Raw genomic sequence first — 25,555 nt, forward strand, 5'->3', positions numbered from 1 at the left:
CGTCGCGATGCCAGCTCCACCCCCTGCATCTGTATTGTTGTACCTGCAGTAGTATTGCCTAGTCAACCATGCTAAATACAAAATATTTAAATAAAAATACCTCCAAAGTATTCAAGTTGCTTTACCAGCTCTGAGCATGGCACAAAATATTTCATGTAGTTGCAAAAACATGCTTGATAAATTGGAAAAAAATATTTTTAATAGAAATGTGAGTCATTGATCTTTCCCTGCTGAATTCAACCACAGGGGCTTAGTCTTGAAAGTATGCTGAGTATAAAAAGTCAACCCTCAGAAGATTCCATTCACCTGCACCACTATAAAATTCTTCAACTGATATCAGATAGTAGACATAAAGTGACATCTAACTGTACACCACTCCCGCATTTTCAGAACAATTCTTTTTATTCCAACAATAGAATAGAATAGAATAGAATCATTCCATAAATACTATTTCCAAATTTTATACTTTGAAAATTTGCAGGGCTATGCAATGCTACAAAAAAAAAAAAAAAACCACCAACTCTAGGAAAAAGGCTTCCTGTAAGTGATAATATAAGATAGATATGCAGGAAAAAAAACCCTTAAGCTAAAAGAAGAAACAAATGGAATGCATGAAAATAGAAAAGGATCCAGGTGAATATGCTATTTCCTGATAAATGAACTACAATTTAAATATTGGGAATAAGGGATAACAAGCAAGTCTTTTAACCCTGAGATGGGCAGTATATAGAGTCTTTGTTGTAGTAGGATTAGGTAGTATCTTCTACAGATTAATGCAGTTTGGGTCATTTGAAATCTTAACACAATTCATGTGAGGTCATTTCAAAAAAATAACTAGCTTCCATTAGCTATAAGATTGTGTTTAAAAAAAACACCACTATTAGCTTCCTTATATGATTCAGCATAATTATTGTATATCCATGCAAGACAGGAAATTGAAATAGACTATCAAGAGCTGATTTCCCTGTCTTCTTAATGGACTATCACGCTCCCATAAGATGTGCTTGCAGTAATTAACCAATGGTTTATGAATATGAGCTTTCAATGAAGGTAGTCAAAAGTACAAACCCTGCAATATTACGTATTGCTTTTTTCTCCAGTTTAGGCTGGGAGACTCCACAATAACCTGGAGGCTCAGTTGTTATATTCCATGTGCAAGTTAGAAGGCTGTGCCAATGGAGGATAACTTCAGGGAATGGATTGGAGTATCCTGAAAGAAGGTACAACAAGTACACTAAGCAGGATCACATTGTATTGCAATATTTTGCTGCCAGCACCACTTGTACTTTTCTAATTCTGTAGTTTTCCAGTCTGGTGATCCTAAACAAGAGGTTCAGTCAAGGTGGACTTTCTTTCCTGAAAATTAGCTGAACCATCATTTCCAATTTCAATGTGCAGCAGCTAAAGAATACTGATGATATTATAGAGTCCATTCTCTATCCAGCAATGAGATACAACATGCCTGGCCAGTACTCAATAAAAACTTACAATGAATTTATTCCAGAGAACTCATTAATGTAATGGAATTGTAATGGAAGGAGATACTTTCACAGGAAAAACATGTGATGGATTTCCTAAGCAATTTGAAAACAGTGTAAGTGTCTTGGTGTAAGCAGCAAATTCAAATTCTGAATTACTGCTACCACCAATATTTATAAAACAAGTTTTTGAAAAACGAGTATAATTTATAGCAGGGATGTCAAACTCAAGATCTGTGGGTTGCTTAGATCTGGCCCAGGGGGCCACCCTGGAAACAGCAAAGGACTGGCCTGCAGTGCCTCTGCCAGTGAAAATAGGTTCCTGAACTCCATTTTCGGCTGTGATGGCTTCCTGCAAACCTCTGCCTGCGGCCCTCCCAAGCTCCATTTTCTCTGGCAAAGGGTTGTAGGAAGCAGTTGGAGCTGAAAATGGAGATCAGGAGCCCATTTTCGCTGGCAGAGTGCTTGGTTCACCATAGGCGGACCCAATACGAGTGATGTCAAGCTGGTCACTCCCTCCATGGCCCCCCAAGGTCAAACACAACCTCAATGAAATTGAGTTTGACACCTCTGATTTACAGTTTGAAATATCACCCATCTCAAAGTCTTCTTAGATGGTTAAAACTGTGACAACTATATAATCTCATTGTTAATTCTTTGCATCACATTACTATAAATAAAAGGATGAACCATAGATTAGATCAGAACAGACTCCAGCTAACATATTCCCTTCTATGCTCAGTAATGTAATTATTCTGTTATGTCTTACATTCTGTCTTTTCAATAAATATTTTCATTCAAGGAAAGACATATTGGAAGAGCCAAGAAAAAGAATAAGAAAAAAAGTGTCACATTTCTATTAGGATTCAACTTTGGATTTAACTATCTAATTCTAAACAAAATAAAATGGTACAGTAGTTATAAAAATGTATTATGATTTTTATTTATATTCATACAGGTCTTTCTTGTAAATAATTTCAGAAGAGCCAAAGTTTTTAACTGGAGCCACATAATACAAGATACAAATTTATTTCCTTAATTAATAAGAAAAGGAAACTCACCCCCCACTCCCCGTCCTCCATATTTTTAAACTTTTTTTAAAATCACCTGATATTAAAATTAGTATTTCTCTACATGAAATTTAGAGAAAGATGTCAGACAGACATGCTACATATTGTAAACAGTTTCACCAGTAGGTATTGATGAATTAAATATATTATATTATTATTTGTAACATAGATACCTTTTACTATGCAGGTATAGGATGCATACAGCCTATTATGCTCCAGCATTCTATAAATATTCTTGCAATTACTGTCACAGCAATTCAATTAATAATAAAAGACAAACTGAAACTTCATTTCAGTTATTGACCAATTAAGTACATTCAAGAAAACAACACAACCCTAACCTTAACAAGAACTATTCGCATCCATTTGCGTGCAAAGCTTAAACATAATGTAGCAAAATTTTGCTACTTTTAGATAAATTAAGTTACCTAGTTTAACAGCAAATAAAAATGATCCAAGTGCCCCAGGTATTCAGATAAAAAAAGGGGGTAATCAGCTGGTTGTGAATGTTCCCGCACAACTGGTAGTGTACTGTAGAAGATGAGCTATGGTTTCTTTGGTGCCCATATCACAGGGGCACTACCAGCTTTTGTATGGGGTTTTTGTTGTATTTCCCTTGCAAGACAGCTTTGTGGAAAACATTAAATTGAGGTAAAGATAATACTCTCCTGAATTTGGAAATAAAAGGCTGATTTAGGCACTAGAAGTTGGGTATTTAGTTATATTAGGAAACAAAGCAGCAATTTCAGTTTGACCTACTATATTAAGATCTTTTGCCTTAGTGTTAATCCAGCTTGATCTGACTCTAAGGTTAAGACAGCATCACTGAAGAAACTGTACAGGCTCAATTTCTTTTTTCCCAGGAAGATTAGTAGTAGTTGTTTGTCAATATTAGATGGGTCAGTTTGGATTTCCGGTTGTCGGCTTTGCTAACAGCAGGGATTCGCCTTCTCTGCGATTCCTGCTGTGCTAGCCGCCTTGGTGCCTCCGATCCTGACGGATTTGGAGGCTAAGGCTGCCCTGTTTGGGCAGCTGAAGAGAGGGGGGATCCGAACGGGGGTGAGGGGCATCGCAACCCCCCCCCCAGCCGGCAATAACCCCCTTTTCTCAAGACGGTTTCAGCTGTGGTCTTTTTATGGCCACCATAAAGAAGCCGGCAATTGGATCAAGAATGCGCAGGAGGGAGAAGGAGTTTTCTTTTTTTTTTTTTTAAGAAAGTTTTTTCTTGGTTGAACTGGGACCTTAAGGATATATTTAACACCTGGGAAAGTAATGACTTGGAAGCTATTGTTCCCGATGGATGTTTTCAGCTGCGAAGAAAAGTGACGAAAAGGGGAAGTTACTCTCCCTCCCTTATGGAATTAACAAATGGACATGGGAAACTAGCCTTTTGGTAGAAGGTAAAACCTAAACTCCTTTGTTAATATTAGATAGGTCAGTTCAATGGGATTGTTACACAATTTTAATCAATAAGCAAAAATATTTATTCAGAGAGTCTACTGACACCTACTTCCTGTCAAAGTACTGCATTTGGAACACAGCAGGTAACCTGGAAGATACTACATACATACATAAGTGATTTCAAATTTCTTTTAAGGCCAAAGGAGGTTAATGACAAAATTATTGCTTCATCGACATACAATAATAAATTTATATGTCTTTGGGCTGCAATTTAGAAGGATGTAAAAATGTTATTTAAATGAAGAACTAAGAAGTCTATGACATGTAACAATTGCATAAAAATGGAGCCACTACACATCCCTAACTCTATTTCCTTTATGACATATCCTTGATTATCGCACCTAACCTTCAATATAATTTTTTCATACACTATAATGAGGAGCAAGAGTAGATATTTGTCATCTGTGGTATTTTTAAAAATGTATGCCATAATGTACAGCTAGTCCTCAACTTACGATCACAATTGAGCACCAAATTTATGTTGCTAAGTAAAACATTTGTTAAGTGAATAGGCGTTGGTTTACCTGAATGCAGTTTCTCAGCATGCCTTGGGATAATCCACACATATGGGTTGAATCTGCCTTTCTGCCCAGAGACTGAGTCATCTACCTTTGCCACACCTCTTCCTGTCAGGGCAGGAAGACCCCTAGCCCCAGTCACGATGAAGTTGTGGCCATTTAATGATCTTCCTGGGGTGTTGGTTCTGCCTCTCTCCTGGACACTGGATCAGAAGGTTGCCAGGGTGGGAGTGAATTATCCCAAGGCATCTGAGAAACTGCGTTCAGGTAAGCCAACACCTATTCTGCAGCATGCCTTTGGGATAATCCACATAGATGGGACGTACCAAAGCTGGCAGTCCCTATGGGCAGGAAGAAGTCTGGTCCTGTGCACTCCCATGGTATTCACTCACTGTAGCACTCTTCTTCCGAAGGCCGCCTCTCCTGAGGCGTATGTATCCAGTCTATAGTGCTTTACGAATGGAGATGGGGAGGACCATGTAGCTGCTCTGCAGATGTCCTCAAGTGAAGCCTGCGTTGCCCAGGCAGCTGTGGTAGCTGCACTTCTGGTTGAGTGAGCTGTTACCCGTCTGGGTGTTGGAAGAGCCTGGGTCTCGTATGCCTTGGCTATACAAGCCCTGACCCAGTGGCCTACAGTTGAAGAAGAGACTTTAGTGCCCATTGAAGATGGCTGAAATGAAACGAATAGGGCCTCGGTTTTACGATATGTTGATGTACATTTGATGTACCTGTGAAGAGCCCTCCAAACATCCAATTTGTGCCATCTATGCTTTCTGCCGTATGAAGGAGCAGGGCAAAAGTCAGGAAGAACAACTTCCTGAGCCCTGTGGAAACAAGAGTTTACCTTTGGGATGAAAGAGTGGTCAAGGCACAGGATAACCCTGTTGTTGTGGAATGTACAGAGGTCTTCCCTGATGGAAAGAGCTACCAATTCTGATATGCGCCGGGCCAATGTGAGGAAGCTTGCAACCAAAAGGAAATCTCTGAGTTTGGATTTCCTCAACAGGAGGGATAAATTCCTGCTCCCTACCTCCCTCTATTGACCAAGCCCTGGAAACTGCAGACAAGTCCTGTGCTAATGGCTGCTGAGGGAGGGGGCTAACAGGCCTTGGCTGGGGGGAGGGGGAATACTTCTCCTGGTCTGTTTGCTTCTGAACTCTGGAGAACTGCTTTTCCAATGCTCTTTGCCTTCTTTCTTCTGCTCTTGTGGGCTTTGTGGAATAAAGAGCCTTTGCCTTTATCTTGTTAGAAGCCTCTTTGCTTGCAGTTCTGACCTTACTGGGACTCTGCTTGGATCGTTTAGCACTTGTGGGCTCCATGCTGCCTTGGTCAGCCATGCTGCTATTGCCCAGATTGCAGGAAGGAGAGCTCTCTCAATCCTCCAATCCTGCTGTTCCAAAGGGAATTCAAAGCCTGGAAGCCTTCCCTGGGCTGTGGCAGTCTCCTGGATAGCCTGCACAACTCGTCCAAAAATGAGTTTTGCCCACTTTATAACCTTTTTGGCCAGTTGTTAAGCAAATCACTGAAGTTTTTAGGTGAATCATGTGGTTGTTAAATGAATCTGGCTTCCCACATTGACTTTGCTTGTCATAAGCTAGCTGGAAAGGTTACAAATGGCGATGACATGACTTTGGGACTCCGCGACTGTCATAAATACATGTCAGCTGCTAAGTGCCCAAATTTTGATTGCATGACTATAGGAATGCTGCAACAATCATTAAGTGTGAAAACCAGTCATGTTACTTTTTTCAGAGTTGTTGTAACTTTGAATGTCACTAAACAAATGGTTGTTAAGTTCAGGACTACCTGTAATCAATTACCTTCTCCTGTAGATGTTTGGCATATCTTTTGCTCATCTGATTTAACAAGCTGATTAGGCAATAGTTAGCTGGATAACTTATTTTGCTCTTCTTATATCTTAGTATTACAATAGCCAAGCCACATCCTTTGATATCACGGCTGAACGATCTATTGTGAAAAGTGAAGCTAGTACTGGGATCAACTATTCTAAATTATTTTTTTATTACTTCATATGTAATGGAATCTGAGCCTAGGACTTAACTAACAACAGTTTTCCCTTATATTCTCTGATTAATATAATACCATATATTTTCATATTTCTTTTGATTCAAATCTGTAACATTCTCTTAAAATAATAAACAGTACTTGCATTTAGCGAGCACTGATTACTTCTTTATTGTTAAAGTCATATTAACTATAAAAGGGCTTAGCACACAACACTCAATAATCAATTTTTGCCCTATGCAATCTTAATTTTTTGAGAGAATAATTATGTACTAAAAGGCCCTAATGTGAGTTTCAGAGGGAATAATTGAAGAAAGGCCTGAAACAATGATTGTAGCACCTGAATCGGCATATAGAAAATAAGAATAAGCTACAGAGGTTTGCAGTTAAAAATTTTTATAGGTGATATCTTAAAAGCACAAAGGTTAACCAATGGTGAGCATAATGGATTTATTTTAGAGTAAATGTACATTAAGTGTATTGTGAATATGCTTTACTTGCTTTTCTTAATAATAATTAATTCTAAGATAAAATTTCAGAAACTGATCATTGCTATTGCTATTTTTCAATAACAATAAATTACATACACATTACTCTGACTCTTATTTTTATCTAATGTTTTTCTCTTCTATTATATATATTCTTATATTTCTTAAAATATACTTATTACAAGCTATAAAAATAGGAACAGAATGTTTGCTTAAATTGTCTGCACTTTAAATAATTCATTATTGTCTGCTAAAATTTAAACAATGATATATGTCCTCACTGACATAATTATCTCCACTACTTAATTAAATGGAGATATAATGCAATAACGGAATCTTAGTTTGTTACCCTATTTTAATATCTGTTATCTCAGGTGCTTTGTTCCAGCAGGGACCTTCTGAATATCAGTCATTCAAAGCAATAAATGTATATTTAAACACCAGCTTTCCAGTAACACAGAGAAAAAAAATTAACTTGTTTTAAGTCAATTATTAATATTAAAAAGTCATGAAATTTTGTTTTTTACATAACAGCACTGAGATTATTGTATGCACAAAGATGGAAAGATTCAGCATTTTCCATAATAGAGAAATAGTTGGTGAAGATGATGGAACGTGCTGAGATGATAAAATGACTTATTTGATCAGAGACAAGATAATATATACATTTATTGCTCACTCGAAACCTTTTTTAGCCTTTTTGCACGAAACAGAAAAAATTAACATGATTTATGGTTTTGATTAGACAAATAGATTATAGAAAGAAGAGATGTAACTGTAGAATAAGAAATAAATTTATAATTGTATTTATAATTGCTATAAAGATCAGAAGCTACTTCTTTGTATATTTTTTCTTTCTTTTCTATTTTTTTCCTTTTTTCTTTCTTGCACTTTTAGCCTTCTCTTTGATTTCTTCTTTTTCTTATATTACATTAGTTAGTATTGTTTTTTTAAAAAGAAGTCTTCAATAAAATTATACAAAAAATACCTATTATTAAGTGCAAAATTATTTTAATTCCCAACATATTGTTAAGAACCAGATCCATATAGCATGGCTTGATCCCAAACATGCAGTGAATTTATTATGAAGATGAGAATTTGAAGACTGCAGTTTCCGCTTTACACCATATATAATTATCAAAGATCTATTTTTATAATTATTTTATATGTGGGGGCATCTCTATTACACTTGTTCAGAGTTGCTTTTCTCCAGAGTTGGTGTTCTGGTAGAATAAATAGTGTGAGATGATAAACTATTGAAACTAAAACGGTTAAAACCTTTATACGTTAGAAGAAATGTATAGTGAATTGGAAAATGTACACCAACGTCTGGCCACTACCGTTCTGTGCGGTTTCATAACTCTTATTAACCAAAGGGCTATTAAAATAGCTTCCACTTTTTACAGCACTTTTTGATACAGAAAATAATTTGAATAATAAAATCTATTATCCTTAGTCTACCTACATATTTTAACAGTTAATTTAGTATTAGTTGGCAATGCAAATGCTATTATTGAAAGGTAAAATTGAATTAGAGTTCTTGAGTAATTGTAGCATCTTAAAAATACCTCTTTAAAATAATTTATTTATTAATTTATTTATACAATTTATGGGCCACTCATCTTACAAGGTGACTTATGCTAACTTGAGTCTATCTGTACATATCACAATAGATGTTATATAATGTATGAATTTTTATTGCATTTGAATAATTGTGCCTAAGTACTAATTTGTTGCATAAGAATATTGACTGAATGATTGATTGATTGTGCCACCAAGTTTATTGTTGTCATTTAGTGGCCGCATAGACAGACTTTTTCCTGGATGATATTTCTGCAGCTTCATCTTTTAGTCTCCAGTAGTAGAATTATCACCATTATAGTGAAGACATTTTGCTGTAGGACTTCCTCTCCTTCTCTTTCTTTCCATCCTTCCCAAAATTCTGTTTCTGATTATGTTGATAATCTTTTTAGTTTTCCTATTTGTTTCCTGTTTCACAATGGCAAAAATGTCTTTTTTTTTCATTTTCAGTTTAAAAAGTGGTTTGATTATTTTAACAGAATTACATGCTGTTCCACTTTGTGACTGAGTTTTTTATATACTAATACAGTAACCAGATTTTAAAAATGCACAAAAACCCAAGGCAGCAATGAACTATAAGTATTCTCTTTGCAGGAGGGATCAACATTAAATACACCGGATTCCCCCCTCCTAAGTATTAATTATTTTTCAGAAATAAAAGAACATTAGGCCTGATTTGACCTCTAGGAGAATGCTTTTCTAGTGAAGGGAAGCAGGTACTTAGAAGGGCCCATGATGCCAACATTACAGGTGACACTATCTACGGATAGAGATCCAGATAAACTCTTACTTTCTAGATTCTGACAAAATAAGCAAAAACTGCTGAGAGTTAAGTAGTCCAAAAGATACCCGGGTTCTAAGCCATGAAGGCCTTTAAAGAGACAATGAGATTCTTCAATTGCACTCACAAATAAACAACTAATGGTATTATTTTGAGTAGCACCCATAATTCCTGGAGTCACCGCATTTTGGGCCAGTTAAAACTTCCAGGTGGTCTTCAGGGATTGCCCCATATAAAATACACTGCAATAAATGAGACATGACCAAGTTTAAGTGATACTAAGCAGAGCATCCCATCCATAAAAGGTCACAATGGAGACAGAAGATGGAGTTGTGGAAAAGCACACACAACCTGCTCTTTACTATTATTTATTAATCAACTAAAAATTAAGCAATAGAAAGCATATTGACAATTAATAAGTATCAATTTGCTTTTCAGCATTCCTCTTTCCCATCTTAAAGCAACAACTGCATTTGGAGCCTATCCGCGTGATTATACCTGTTCAGTACAACTTGTTCCCTCAAGAGAGGCTGAGACACATACACATTAAATTCTAAATTCTCTTTATTTGCAGTTTCTAAATATCCATCTTCATCAAACCATCAGCAGTGCTGTGAATCAACTTCACATAAGATACATTTACTTTGTTTGGTAAACTAAAATCTCACTAAGTATCAGTTATAATTTTCTTATAGACCTAAACTCATTAATTCTGGAGAGAAAAAATAAATAAAAAACAAAACATTTCAATATTATAAACTGAGATATACAGCTAATAATATGGTGTGCCATAATATACTAGCAATGGTATACAACTGCAGCTGTTGAAGCTCTAATGGGCCATTTTCAATTCAATTTTCAGATTAAAATCATCTTGAGGAGCCTAATATTTCTTATTTCAATTCAACATTTTTTTGCTGTTCCTCTTAACTTTGTATTCAGAAGACTCTTATCTGGCATGCTTCTTGTTTAAAAATATTTCTTTATTTTGTCTTCTACACTTTTTGTAGATATAAAAAGTATTATTAAATAAAAATAAAATTGTAATTCTGTAACTATCTAATATTACTTCAAGGTTGGGCAACCTCTCACCTTCTGAGTTTTTAATTCTTTTTGAAGACTATTGTTCAGCAATCTACTTTATTCATTGAAATCTATATAGTATAGGTAATTTACAGCATAATAAGCATATGGTTAATTTTAAATAGGGCCTATTTAATCTTCCAAAAGATGTATTAGAGACTTGGGAAAAACACTCCTGTTATTTTAGAATAGTTTGGCAATGCCCCTTTAAATCACTAAGCCAATATCATAGCATACATTTATAGAAATAATGTAAGGACTTGCCTCTAAAACTGATATAAAGTTTTTTGCTTAAGAATTCAAGATCCTATCAATAGGAATTAGATGCAAAAAAATAGCAAGTCAATAAAGAGATAGGACTGCAGGAGACATCTATGCTCAAAATACAAAAAAGGAGCTAATATAGAAATACACGTTTTTTGTTATAATTATAACTGTTTCCATATATTGAAAAATACAATGTGTTGTTCATATTTCAGGCACATATATCTATTTTATGAGTTTGGATCCCTATTTTCAATATAAAAAACCCTGTATGCTACTCACAAAAGACACACTTAAATAAAAATGAGACTAAAAATAAACACAGTAAAAACAGTGACAGCATTTTTAACTGGCCACTAGAGCCACACTGAAGAATTCATTAGATGGTTATTATTAAAAGAGTTTAAATAAACAATTTGCAATGATTTATTTAAACATTAAATAAAAATCTGAAAAAATCAGGCTCCACCTGGCACCAAAAGAGTATCAGTTTGTGTCAGGCAAGACTCCTTGGGAAGAACAACTGGGCGAAATGATTATGCAAGCCTTCTCTCCTCCCCATGAAATGTGTAGCAAACTTTAAAAAAAAAACAAGGAAAGTGTAACAAACAAATTAACAGAGGCAGATCAATTCCATAGAAGACCAGTTATAAGGTAGACTGCTGTACAAGAACAGAACATCACTGGTTGTCCAACCTATACCTCAATTCATTCAAACGTATTAATAAAACACAACCCATACTGGACAATGACATTGCACTTTCTCAGGCACTGGGTAGCAGGACTGTACTTGCATGCAGACATCCTGAAGCTGATTTCACAAGTAATCAAAAACAGGGAAATAATACTAATGAGGTAACCAGACTCTCCACAGTCTGCAGATGCCTACTTTCCCCCTCATTTACTGTAACAAATTAGTGGTGCCTTCACACACTCTTCCTCCACATGCCCAGAAATGCCCTTCTGAATGCTACATAAGACAATTTGCACAAAATAATTAATAGTCATTTCACATCAAACTCAAAAGAAAAGTAATATCGGCATTTCTACCCATGATTTAAATCTTTGTGACAGATTTTGGAGTAACTCTGAAACCAATGTTAAGTCCACAGTACAACTTGAATGAGACTGCTGAGCTCACCTAAATTTAGAAGATTTCAGGCTATCTCAAAGGTCCCAATATAACTCATTATAATTATTGATAGAGCATGTGTAATCTGACCTCTATGTCATCCGTCTTCCTTCCTCTTCGCTCCCAAGTCTAACTTAAATCATATGTTAGTCTATGCATCCGATGAAGTGAGTTGTAGTTCACAAAAACAAATGCCTTTTAGTAGAAAACGGCCCAAGATTGCCGGTTTCGGGCTACCGTGGACTTAATTCTTCTTAAAGGATTTTAATAAGGTATAAAATCATTACTGATTCTGGCACTTGACGGTCTGCTGGAAGTGGAGCATAACCTCTACCTAACCCGATATTTGCACTGGCACCAACCACCGCCGCGGAGTATCGAGCAAGCCGACTTCTGTGACATTTGCTGGCTCTAAAAAGTACTCCCATCCCCTGGCGTCGGCACATGTTAAAAAGTCGGCTCTGCTTGAAGCCAATGGCCTGGGGAGGACGGTAAGCGGGTGTAAACTGACTGGGCAGACGGAGACCAGCGAGAGCTTACGGTAAGCCTTGCCCCCCTTTTGTGTGTGTGTGTGGAAACCCTGATCTTTTGGACTGATAAGTCGCGGCAAGAAGGTAAGGATGTCAGCGGGCGAGCCCCGGTGCTTGTGCAACAGCTGGGGACGAAAGGCTGAGCGCTCATCTGCACAGACGCGGCTCATCGCAAGCTTCCCCTCCCGCCAAATTCCAACCGCTTCCAAAGCACACACACCCCACTTCGCGCCTCGCGCCTTTTTTATGCGCGCGTGCTCTGGAAAGGGGTCGCCCAACGCCCCCACCCTCCCCGGACTTTGCTCAGCCGCTTCTCTCCCCGCCCCCCCTTCTCCCTTCCTTCTTCTTCCTGCTCGCGCTCGCTGGTTTCAGTCGCGTCCGATCTGCTTCGCGCTCTAAATTGAGTCGCTTGGCTGTCGCGCCCGCTTTTACCTCAGAGGCTTTCCGGGCTTCGCCTCGACTTCGCGTTGCCGAGAGGGAATCGCCCTAACGCCTCAAGAAACCGGACCCACCAGTACTTGTCAGCATTACCAAACTAATCCCCGCCAGGGGGACGCTACCCTGCGGTTGCTCTTTGGTGGGCGGGTTGTGACTATAGAGTGCGCCGGAGGCCAGCACTAGAGTTTGCTACCGCCTGATAACAATAGAGTTTCTCTTTTTCCCTTGGTCTAGACTAACCACAGCCGGGAACCAGAGAGTTGCACGCCTGTAGAAGCTAGAGTGGCAAAGCAATGGGTATTTTTGAGGCCTTTGGAGTCTCTGGTTCCGTGCCTTTCCGTGCCTTTTTATTGCGAGCGAAGTACCATTAAATCTGCATACAGAGGGTCGTATCCTGATTCTACTTAAGTGTACTCAGAAGTGACTTCAAATCAGCAACTTTAGGGTTGCAATCTTGGCCTGTGTCTTAGAAAAGCAGTGTTAGTAAAAAACTTATATATATTTACAGACGCAGCGGCCAAGCGAAAACAGTTCAAACCCAGGTGTGCATTTAAAACGGTTTGACCTATTCTACGTAACTCCAGACTTTACATTCCGGCTGCGAATTTAAAAATTGAGAGCTGATAAGGCGCTTCTTCCGCTTCTGTGCAATGGGAGGAAGTGAAAAGAAAAGTTTGGACCTGAAGATCTGTTGGCTTTTTTCGTCTTGAATTGAGGTATTTTTTGTTTTCACAAGAAATTACTGAAAGGAGGCGGCTTTTGGGGTGGACATACATTCTAGATGTTGAGAATTTGTGCACACTCACAAAATGATTGCCTGTTCACCAATTAAACTCTGTTGGGTGAGGCTAGTAAAAAATAAATCGCAGTTTACAGGACGGTAGAAATAGTTCCTCATCGTGATGAAATTATATCCATTGGGTCATGAAGAGTAGGAATGGACTGAACCACCCAATAAATTGGTGAGATTGCCTATTGCCTCCTTTTTTTAGCTAAAGCTATCTTGGCATTTCTTCTCAGCAGTCACTATTTTTATAGCTATGATATTTATATGGGTTTTAGCTGTATCCTTGTAAATTATATTAGAGGCTGGTACCATTGTTTTGCATCATGCCAGTGAACCATAGAATTTTAAACTGGAAAGGGAACTTCATGAGGACAGTGGTGATACCCAAGCAGGAAAAGCCCAAAGGGAACATCAGGCCAGCCATAAAACAAACTTGCGTAGGAAAAGAGATTTAATAAAAGGTATTGAAAGAAGCCCCCTAGACAAAAGCCAAGTAATTAAGAAAGCTAGGGAAACAAGAAAAAGAAATCCCTTACAAACAAAAGGTCATGCCAAATCAGCAAAACAAATAGACAAAAGACACGAAATAAATTCCATAGCAGACAGGAGATTGCCACCAAACAAATATAAGAAAACATTAGGATGAAACTGATAATCCAATCAAACCACCCCGCAGAGTTTACCCTCTGGCAGAAATGAAGACAACCCCCTGACAGGATTTAAAACATTAAGAAATACAAACACAAGCACTCACACACAAAAGGAGAAAAGGTATAAAAATCAGGAGTTTATTATACAAAGATGGCTAGCCCCAGGAACGCAGACTTCTTGCTATCTCTTGCCTTCCTGAAAATTAAAGGAACCGCTTCCAAGCAGTTGTCTCTGTCTGTGTCCTTGCACTGGAGCCCTCCCAGCAGGAAAATCGAATCCTCAAAAGAAAGGCATTTTCCAGCCTTTCAACAAAACCAAATACCTGCTTTGTCTTATTAGAGATAAAAGAATCATAGCCTCTATGTTTCCTTAACATGGTACAGTATATGGTGCAATTAAAAGTCAAGCTCTTACACGTGCTCCTTTGCCTGATATGCCAAAGGTGTCTTTTCAAGGGGCAACTGGACTTTCTGGTTTTTCTTTGAAAACATTTCACTTCTCATCCAAGAAGTTCCTCTGCTTTGACTGGATGGTGGGAAATGGAAGGATGTATATTCCTTCAGACAGGTGGTCATTTGCATTCTTTTAGAGAGTCCTTGAGGCCACTTGGAGATTTATCTGTGTGGTCAAGATCACCTAAATAGTGCAAATGGGGTGGAGCCTTCTTGGAGCTGTTGACTGTGTTGAAGACTGGAGATAGATGTCATATCCCCCCTCCTCTGTTGAGAGGGCTGTCCACTTTTGACATAGATGGCCTCTTTGACCCCTTTCAAACCAGTGGTCCTTTCTGTCCAAAAGTGGACTTTGTTGTCTTCAAGAGTGACCTTCGTCTTTTAAATGCAGATGGACTGCTGAATCTTGTCCTGATGGGTTTATTCTGCTTTGTTATGCCATACATTTATGATGTGGTTGTTTTGTTTCCCCAGTGTACAGATCTGCACATGGTTCACTGCATTGTACTGCAAATACCACATTTCTCAGTTTGTGTCTGGGTGTTTTATCCTTGGGGTGGACAAGCTTCTGCCTTAGTATATTCTTGGGTTTAAGGTATGCACATGTTTTGTTGGCTGAAGATACTCCTGAGTTTTTTCTGATATTCCTGCAACATCTGGACTGACATTGGTTCATTTATTGTTTTCTGTGTTGTCTGTTATGGTTGTCTGTAGGGTCTTTTGAGATTTGATGAAGGCCCACTTGGGATAGCCACATGTTCTGAGGGCTTCCTTGATGTGTTTTATTTTTCTTTACCATCTTTGCTGGTAGGCAGGCCTTCAGCTCAGTGATGTAGGATTTTGATGACTCACATTTTGTGCTCCAATGGATGGTGAGAATCAAAATATTGATGTGTTTGTGTGTTTTCTATAAACTTCAGTGTCAAGGCTTCTGTCTTCCTTAATGTGTACTCTACAGTCCAGGAAGGCTAGACTATTTTCCTTAAGATCTTCCCGTGCAAATTTGATGTATCTGTCCAGAGTTGATGTTTGGTGAATGCTTCTCCTGTATTTTGATCTTGACCCAAGTATCATCCACATACCTATACTAGTGACTATGTCAATTGAACAGCCCCCTCTCCTAACAGAGTGGGTGGGTTACAACATCATCTATCTCCAACTACAACACAGTCCTCTGAACAGTTCCAAGAAGGCTCCACACGTTTGCACCATTCAGGAGACCCTGACAATGAAGATAAACCTCCAGGTGGCCTTCACAACTTGCTAAAAGAATGGAAATGACCAGCTGTCTGCAAGGATTATAAATCCTTCCATTCCCCATCATCCAGTCAGAACTGAAGAATTTTCTTGGATGAGAAGCGAAACATCTTCAAAGAAAAACCAGAAAGTCCAGTTGCCTCTTGAAAAAACACCTTTGGGCCAATCATGACCTGGATGATTGGGAATCTCCATAAACACTCGTTGCCTGATGTTTCAAAATCATATTGCCTTACAATAGGGTATCTTTGAAGCACGTTGCCCCCAAAGTACAGTTTCAGTAGTTCATTATAGGGTAGTGTTCTTGTTTATTGCCAGCAGTGATAGAAACCTGAATGCACTTTGTAGACAGACATGAGTGCCTTAGCTGGGATATGGGCTGCAAAAATCCAGTAGGCCTAGATGATCACAAATTCTTGATTACTTTTCTGTGGTTGTCTTGAGCTTCAGCCTGAGTGATAGAAATTTCTGCTTTTCTTCCTAGCCCTTAATTCATGCCAGAAGACTTGCTCTGCAGGAGTGTAGGAGAACTAACAGCACAAATGACAGTGTTTTTCCCTTTTTGAGTTAGCATTTATTTAAAAAAAAATTGCGGATTGTTCTGTTTATTTTTTAAAAAATAATTTAATTATAGTAATTAACTTCAGGGAGTTTGCCGAAAATCAGCTTAGTGTTTCAAATAAGTCCTGTAATGATTAGAATTAGACTAGGATTAGTGAGTTCCAAATAACATTCAATCACAGAAACTCACTAGATTATTTGGCCAACTATCTCACCATTCAATTTTCTTTATAGGGGTGTGTGGAATTAATTGGACAAGGAAATATTATATGTGCAGACTTCACCAACTGGAGTTAAAGTTGGTAATATCCAACAGGCTTTGAAAAAAACATGGGATAAAATGTTAATGATATAATAAAAAACAGACAGGCATCATTATTTATTAACACAAGACAAGAAAGACACAATCAATGTATTAATGGAACACTGTCCAGCCAGATGTTAAAATCTTTTAAAAAGCATATCTAAAACCTAATTTCAAATAAATAAAAAAGACTTTTTACATAATTACACAGTTGTGATTTGAATCTGACAATGGTAAACGTATTGACATCAACAAAAGCAAAAAATGATTAAAGACAATGATCTATTTTTACAATCATATCTCCATCACAGTTAAGCTTGGCCCATCATTGCTAAACTGCACAATAAAAAAAGCAAACTTATTTAACTAAAAAAAGCCTATCTTTGAAAAAAGTGTGAAATATGGTTTTGTGTTCAGAGTAGTAGTAAGTTCATTCTCAGGAATAAGTGTTCCAATTGCTTCGTATTAATATATTGTACTAATGATATTAATTCAGAGGGGTTTTTGTTAATGAAACTGCATTCATGGGATATTCCTGCTAGAAGAATCTACGAAGGCAATTCTATTATCAACACCCCATAAACCTCTGAATAGCAAAATGTGAAAGAAACATGAGAATTGCAGGGTTCATAGAGCTCTCCCACTTCCGCTGTTGTTGGAATTGAATCTTGGACTTATGAAAACAGTAGTCCTTCCATTTGCAGAAGGAATACTTTGATCCAAGGCATTGTGTTTAAATTAAGTATTACCTGAGCTAATAAGTAAATCCAAAAAGCCAAGGCTGAAAATGCTGGCTTTAATCTCTTTGGATATATGAAAAGATTACCATACAATGACTCTGTGGAATGGGGAAAAAAGGACAAACTAACTCCAGAAGAGTTACAGAGAAACTAATCCTTATTGTATTCCACGTGGAATCTGTAATGTCTGATGGAGAACACGGAATAGCACACCCAAAGCCACACTGAGCAAGTCAGTGTCAGAACCCCTATAGAGATCACTGATTCTACAATCATTCCTTTGGAATCTCAGCCATGTGTATAAATTATTGGAAGGCAAATATGTGTGGCACTGAAGAGATCTCAGGGCTAAAGAGTAACATTGAAATCCTTGGTGTATTAATTATAAATCTTTGGAGAAAGTATATTAAAATCTCACATTAGCAGGGAAGAAATAAAATGTTTAACAATTAAATCAAGGAGGAAAATGATATATTTGAAGTTAATGTTGAAAACAAAACTTGAAGTATTTCAGATTAGAAGATCAGTAATTTCAAATGTTTTTCTAGACTGCACATAGTAAACATACCATTTTAAATGTAATATGAATGAATCTAAACGTAAGTGTAGAAAATACTGCTACAACCTTGTGTAGAGAACTATGCTCTGTTTTCATTCAGTAGGACATTAAAAGTGTATTTTTATAAAAATTGAGACCTCTTAAGAACCACATTGGAGTGAATAAATAAAGGCTGGAGTACACAGAACATTTATTTGCTGAAGGCCTTCTGTTCCCACGTGGAGTGCCAGCAACTGCTCTATCTGTGTTCGTTTTCCAAACTATTGCAAACTACAAGTTAACTTCAGCATGGAGTGCATTTTAATTTACATAGCAGCACCACACTGGAAATACTGATAATGGAAAATATTCAAACCGTCTCTATTAAGAACCAGTAGTTAATATTTCAACGATTTGAAGTAATGAACCTCCCTCCACCTTGTACTATTTTTGCCATAATTCTTCAATTCAAGACATATTCAGTAACATATGTATAAGAAGGTAATTGTGAATATTTTGTTAATATATTTAAAAGTTTTCTGTCTAAATATCTATACGTCAAGCCATAAAAAAACAAGCTTTTGAAAGTTTGTACAGAAAGGTTTTCAAGTATACATTTGGAATTTGTCTTAAGGAACAAGTTGCCAGAGCTACACTTAATATAGCTGCTGTAGTTGAGGATTTAATCCAGGTTTATATTTATATCTCTCTTAAAAATGTCTAAAAACACTAACTTTGTTACAGGAAGGGTAAACAGACATTATTAAAATATTCTAAGTATTTACACAATAGGCCACAAATGGCCCAAGGAAGTTTGTCACTATTTCTAGTATCTGCTTTCTGTGTTATTTTAACAAACTTCTTAAGGAGAAACAAGGAGAAGATTCTAAAGTGTAATCAGAAAAAAAAATGGCCTAAATAGAAATATTGTTTTTCCTACCAGCTTATTGGAGATGGGTTGCAGACCATTTTCAAACAATGGCTATTCCAGTACATTTTAAGGCATCTATTATCATCAGTTCTTTGAAGGCTGAAACTGATCAGCTATTTTGAATGGGATAATCACAACTTGCCAATCTTTCAAAAGAATTAGGCTGTTTCTGATTCAAAGACGTCCTGCAAAAGCCCATGATTTGCAGTACAGTAACGAATCCCACCCAAAAAGTAGCACATCAAAGTAATGGTAGGAATTTTCTTTTAAATGAATTGTGTGTGTGCACCATCATCGAACAAAATATGTCTAAGATCATGAATGGTTTTGGATAACAAGTGTTTGCTTATAAAAACCATTTTAGTAGGCTATACAAATTCTATTCAACATTCCAAAGTCACAGAATTGCTTCTTGCTTTTTAAAATGCTTTTAAAGCTGAGGAGCATCAGCCTCTTTATAAACATGTGCACTGAAAATATAAGTTTCTACATGCTATGTCATACCTGACCAGCAACAAAAGAGAAACCTAATAGTCTAATTGCATTCCTCACTTTAATTGTCTTATCATAATTTATTTAAGGGCTTTGTTAAATTCTTAATTATTTGAATCAGTTTTCTAAATAAATGAATTATGCATACTAATATTTACATATTTTAAATAGAGGCAAATTCTTTTTAAGTTTATGAGATAAGCTATGTGAATAAGTGATTCTTCTGTTGAATATTGAATATGGCCATGGCACAATTTTAAGTAAACGTGATCCCTATCAACACAGTACTATAGAATTAAGCTAACAGTTTTAAAGTACACTGTTTACAGACGGTATACATAGGACTTACATAACCAGGTTCTTACAATTTGCATTTTAACTAAATAAATCATCCCTCGTAGAATTCTAAATCAGTGTTAGAAAAAGTACAAATATATACAATAACTGAAAATGTTAACACTACAATAAAGGCCCTGGTGTTCGTTTTTCACGAGGGCGTATTTTTCACTGCCAGTAAAGCTATCACCTTACAATACAAATGTAGTTCCCTGGTTGCCATCTTTTGTCTTTTGATCAGTCTAGCTTGCTGTCAGTCCAGTGAGATGGAGAGAGGAGTCAAACAGCACTGTCCAGCTTCACAACTACCATCGCTAATTTTTTTGTCAGCTTCTTTTGTTTCCACAGTCATTCCTGGTCTTTGCTCAGTTTGTAGGATAATTTCAGACCCACGCTTGCAAAATTACATGTTGTATGCTACATATATGGGATCCAGTTGATCAGCCAAGAAACTGTCACGGAGATGCATCCGCTGCTTCTCTCCTCTGGAATTGATGGGTATCACCCCAGGATCAACTACCACCACAACTCCTACAATCAGATAATGTTCTTCCAGGACCACATTGGTAACCAGAGGGACTAAATCAAGAGCTTCCTGTTCACAGCCACACAATTCCACAACCACTACAAGTAAATTGGTCCATGTGAATACAGCACTAAAAGAAAAATAAGAAATCCAGAGTTTATTACACACACTTTATAGGAATGAGTCTGCAGATTAATATTTTATAAGACTAAATATGTTTAAATTTAAGCTAATATGTTTAAATACCTCAGTTTTAAACTGAAAAGATCCCCGTCACAAAAAAAACCTTTAAATCAACGTTTTATGCATTCTGAAATGACCACTTGGAATAGATCAAGTACAGTAATACACTCATTTTAAAATATATAAATCACTTCACTCACTCTACTTTTTAATTTACAATAAATACCGTAGTTATTTAATAAATAAACTGAAATCTAATAAAGTATAATGCAAAATTTTAAGCTATAGTTATACAATCTATAAAATAGCACAGAATAATTTGCTACTGTTCTCATATCAATAATGAAATGAAAGCTGGGGCTATCATCCAAAGCTCTGAGCAGATGTGCTCAATTTAATATTTTAAAACACAGATGCGATTGCTCAGGATCCAGACTGATCTGAACTTACAACTACAGTCAATAACTTTGTTTTTCTATTGCTACATCCTTGCTAAACAATGTTGTACTTTCCCAAAAGAAATATATTGCATAAAATTGTACCATTCTGCAATGCTCCTGTGCATCCGAGAAATTGAAGTTTCTATATCAATTGGATGATAACGCAATCCACGTAATTCCAGAGTTTCGTCCAGTGCCCCAACGACATACAATGCATCATGGCGTTCTAAGGAGCATATTGTACATTAATATATAGATTTATACAGATTCTTCAAAAGAATATTGAATTATCCTAATTGTTTAAAAAATATATGGGGGGTTAATTCTCAAACTGCAGGTAATCCTCTACTTACTTACAACCATTTGTTTAGTGACCTTTTGAAATAGCAACAGAACAGAAAGTGACTTATAACTGTTTTTCATTCTTACAACCATTACAGTATCTCCATGGTCACAATACACTTGGCAACTGGTTCATATTTATGATGGTTGCTGTGTCCCCAGGTAAATACGATCATCTTTTGCGACTTTCTGGCAAGCAAAATCAACAGGGAAGCCAGATTCACTTAACTCTGTTACTGGTCTTCCCAAAATGGCATCCTACGCAATCTTTTTTCCTGCTGACAAAACAGCTGATTTTTCTGCCAAAGCTGTTTCTTTGGTGGCACACTCCCCAAAGTTGAACAGAGCAACTAAGGAATGACCCAAGATGACCCTCGGTACAACCTGGGAAGAATCTCAACAATTGAAATACTGGGTAGGAACAGCTGGAGAGCTGGATCTTTATCTTTTCCTTACAGCTATTTATTTTAAGCATGCCTTGGTTTTAGCTGCATGCTTTGAATTTTTTTTCATTTTGATTTTTATCTTTAATTGTTAATCAATTGGTTGAATGTTGACTTATTCTAACCCCTTGCTGGATTTTAATGTGCTTTTTTGTTTTGTTTTTTAAAATCTTTTTTACTACTTTATTTTGAAGTTGCAAATCACTTCCCTGTATGAAAGTCGAGGGCAATTTCCTGGGTAGTGAAAGTGAAATTGGTTGGGTAACCAGTTATCGGAGTTTATAAATTGTGGCCCTGTTTTGCAAGGGGGAAAAGCTATTATTCTTGAAATATATTTATCAGTATTCAACTAGAAGGACAATCTGTGTGTATGTTTGTCTTTTTTCTTTTTATACACATTTTTTCTATGTCTTTTGCTTTGTTCCTGTATTCCCCCCCCCTTTTTTTTTTGCAGTTTGTATTTTGTTGTCAATAAAATTAAAAACTTATTGGGAAAAAACCCAACTGTTACAACTGCAATAATTCACTTAACAACTGTGGCAAAAAAGATCATAAGATGGAACAAAACTAACTAAATAATTGTCTTACTTAGCAAAAGAAATTTTGGGCTCAATTGTGGTTGTAAGTTGATAGCAATTCTCCTCTACTTTCCAACAGGCATGACAGCAACTATCATGCTAATAGAAAAATTCCCACTAGCTACTCCAGAATCTAAAAAAGTACTCAAGGTACATGCATTAAAATATAAATATATTGATGTTGATTTGTGGGAAACTGTTCTAACAGCTTTTCTTGTAACATTAACTTTACATTCATGTCACCAGTAAAAATGTCCACAAAAAGGAAGAGTAATTTGTCCTACCTCCAGTAGCAGCTGTGAGTTCAGTCCGTCGTACAAACCCAAGGTATCCTGTTCGTGCCCAGAGAGTTTGAGCAGCATCACCAAAGCTCAGGCGGGTATTGAAATGATCTGCTTGGAGGGTTTCATTATCATAGATGGTATAGTATCCACTAGCAGTGTGAGGACTATTCACCCAGATCTATGAAGGTGATAAAACACAAATCTTCTACTTCGTATTTTTTTATTTTGTCTCTTTTTAACCACAGAATATAGATATACAATCAGATAAGCATAATTAAAATATTAATGTTCATCATCATATAAATTATCTGTAGTTTAAATGCTCTAGGTAGGATATGACAGGCCTTAGAAGCAGCCTTCATGCAAAAGGAATGCATTATTTCTTAACTGAAATAACCATACTGTAGAATCCTTGGTGCTCACTGAACTTGGTTGTTTGTTGCAGACATTTCTTTACCCAATTAGGTAACATTACCAGTGTACTACATTCTCTTCAATTGGACATTGCTATGCATATTGGACACATATTGGGAGCATAAAGATTGGTTAGATTAAATACACTTTTGTAAAGTACCAATAGCAGCACATACCTCTCCAAGATGTGAATCACCAACAGGTCCCTTGGTCTCAGGATTAACAATTATCACTTTGACTCCAGGCAATATCTGAGAGAAGGAAATGGGGGGGGGGAGAGATTGGCTTCTGCATTATATTAAGTAAACACTTTAAACAAGCCTTCTTGAGGATGTGACTTATCTCTTATGTTGGTAAGTGCAATACAAACAACTGTGTATTTTATAGCCTAGAAACATTTCCAACTTTGACATCACTGCTGTTAGGATTCAATTTAGCTCAAACAATTTTTCCAATTCCTCCATTTCCATCAGAGCTACCTAGATCTAACCTGAGTTATATTCTTAATTATTTTAGTATTATTGTCCATCTTCAACTCCACCTGTTGTCTCAACAAGGCCAGTCACAAGGAAACAGTACTTCAAACACATTACTTAGCAAAGGAAAAATTAATATTTTAAATGGCCTTTGGGGAAGAACCTATAATATATCTGCAGAATTGAGGGGTTTTTTGTCCTACACAGGAGTTGTACAGCTCAAATCACAAATGCTGACTGGATTCTATTGTTTACTTACTTTGGATTGTATGCAAATGTTTCACAAAGATTTACAAACTGATGTATTATTTACCTTGCCTGACTCGGAGAGTAAGAGGCTCTGGGGAGCACCTCTTTCAACTAGCCGCACCCTGGAGATAGATTTAAAAAATTAACACAATCACATACTTGTAATTTAAGAACCTTCATTACAAGATTCTTAATTACTCTTTAATATTCTGAACACTTAACAATACTAAAGAGAAAAGATTTTTCTTCCATTTTGTTTAAATTCATGTCACCATAGAATCATCAATTACATTCCAATTTCTTTTTTTTTATCCCACCTTTATTATTGTTCATACAGTAAATAACTCAAAAGTGGCAAATATACTTAATACTCCTGCTTCCTCCTATTTTCCCCACAACAGTAACCCTGTAATGTGAGTTGAGTTGAGAAAAGGCGATTGGCCCAAAGTTCATTTCTGAACAACTCTGCTTCTGCTTCTGTTCATTTCTGAACAACTGCTTTTATCTTCGTATAAATTATTTTTGTTGCCTGATTTGCTCAACCCACCCACAACTACATCCAAATGCGTTCAACTTTGAAATTCTTAGTAATGTTCAGTCATGACTCAAGAAATTAAAAACCCAGGGATGATAATTCCAAATAGCATTGACAAAATCCCTTTAATTTCTCCATTTGCTTGGCTGATACTTGGATATTAGCAAGATAATGACAAATTTAACTGAATAATATTTGCACTAGGTACATCTGGCAAGTTCTTTGGATAAGTAACATAAGCAAATATCCATATTCTCTGGCAATGTCCTTTTTTAATACCCAGAGAAAAATGCTATTACCCAAACATATTCTTAAATGTTTTATAAAATAACCTTGTTAAATTTATGTTTTCTTCATTAATTGGTATTTCATTCTAGAGTCTCTTTATAAATACAGCATTTTCTTCATATATCAGCATATGACTGTGCTGTCAGCTACTCAAAGTCACTTATCAGTGACTGTGAAATTGACTTGAAACTGAGTAGTGAAATGAGTGGTATATAAATTTAATAAATATGTCTGTCTGTCTTGTCATTCTCTTGTAAGAATTAAGAATTGAGACATTATTAGAATCAATAATATTTATCCCAATTACAGAGTTTTTGATACTTGTTGATTTCTTAGCTTCTGCTCTGTTGAAATGTATTGACCTCTGCTAATCTTAGGACATAAATGTGATTATGGGAGGAGTGATAGGAAGAGGCTTGGTTTGCTGGATATTATTACATGTTGCCAACAAGAAGAAATGTAAGAAAGCTCTCACGTATTGAAAGTGATAGCCTGAATAAAATAAAAACTTGAAATTGAAAGTGATAGCCTGCATTTCAAAGGAGAGGTTCTAATCTAGAGTGGCAAAACCAATGGAAAATGCTTTCCATCATTAAAATTCATGTATGAAGCTTCAGCTAGCATTCTCCTGCTCCCTTGTAAATGATCCTAATGCTTTGTATCCACTCAGTAACAAAAAAGCAAGAGCCACTAAGTAAAACATGGGTAAATTTGAATCATCCTCTTTGTGCTAAATGTGGAAGATTGTGTGTGTGTGTGTGTGTGTGTGTGTGTACACGTTCATACACATGCGTACACACACAGAGTTCCCCATTAGGATTTTGTAATACTAAAAGTAAAGGAAGAGACTGTTCGAAAAACCGAGAATTCCGGAGTAACATCCTGTTATTGTTCACTTC

General features: G+C 36.6%; 2 protein-coding genes across 7 annotated transcripts in view; both read right to left on the reverse strand.

Moving 5' to 3' along the window:
* The window catches only part of ATF1 (activating transcription factor 1), a 40,886-nt gene extending 27,820 nt beyond the window's left edge, over positions 1 to 13,066 (reverse strand). Inside the window, exons 1-2 of one of the 4 annotated variants that reach the window (XM_087925172.1) lie at positions 12,844 to 13,053; positions 1,069 to 1,210 (exon numbers count right to left, since the gene is read on the reverse strand). The gene's annotated coding sequence lies outside the window, so the exon portion shown is untranslated. Of the gene's footprint in view, positions 1 to 1,068; positions 1,211 to 12,843 lie in introns of all 4 variants that reach the window. The other 3 variants (XM_087925173.1, XM_026717382.2, XM_026717383.2) reach the window with 3 other exon arrangements.
* A 3,841-nt stretch (positions 13,067 to 16,907) lies between these two features.
* DIP2B (DIP2 acetate--CoA ligase B (putative)) overlaps positions 16,908 to 25,555 on the reverse strand; it is a 179,252-nt gene continuing 170,604 nt past the window's right edge. For all 3 annotated transcript variants that reach the window (XM_026717375.2, XM_026717374.2, XM_087925170.1), the window contains 5 exons: positions 23,898 to 23,955; positions 23,285 to 23,359; positions 22,695 to 22,872; positions 21,150 to 21,273; positions 16,908 to 20,554 (listed from right to left, as the gene is read on the reverse strand). In XM_026717375.2, coding sequence (XP_026573160.1) covers positions 20,302 to 20,554; positions 21,150 to 21,273; positions 22,695 to 22,872; positions 23,285 to 23,359; positions 23,898 to 23,955 — 688 coding nt within the window. In that variant the 3' untranslated portion in view covers positions 16,908 to 20,301. The remainder of the gene's footprint in view (positions 20,555 to 21,149; positions 21,274 to 22,694; positions 22,873 to 23,284; positions 23,360 to 23,897; positions 23,956 to 25,555) is intronic.

This window comes from Pseudonaja textilis, chromosome 2 (assembly GCF_049901715.1).
Source record: "Pseudonaja textilis isolate UNSWEBS1 chromosome 2, rPseTex1.2, whole genome shotgun sequence".
NCBI lineage: Eukaryota > Metazoa > Chordata > Lepidosauria > Squamata > Elapidae > Pseudonaja > Pseudonaja textilis.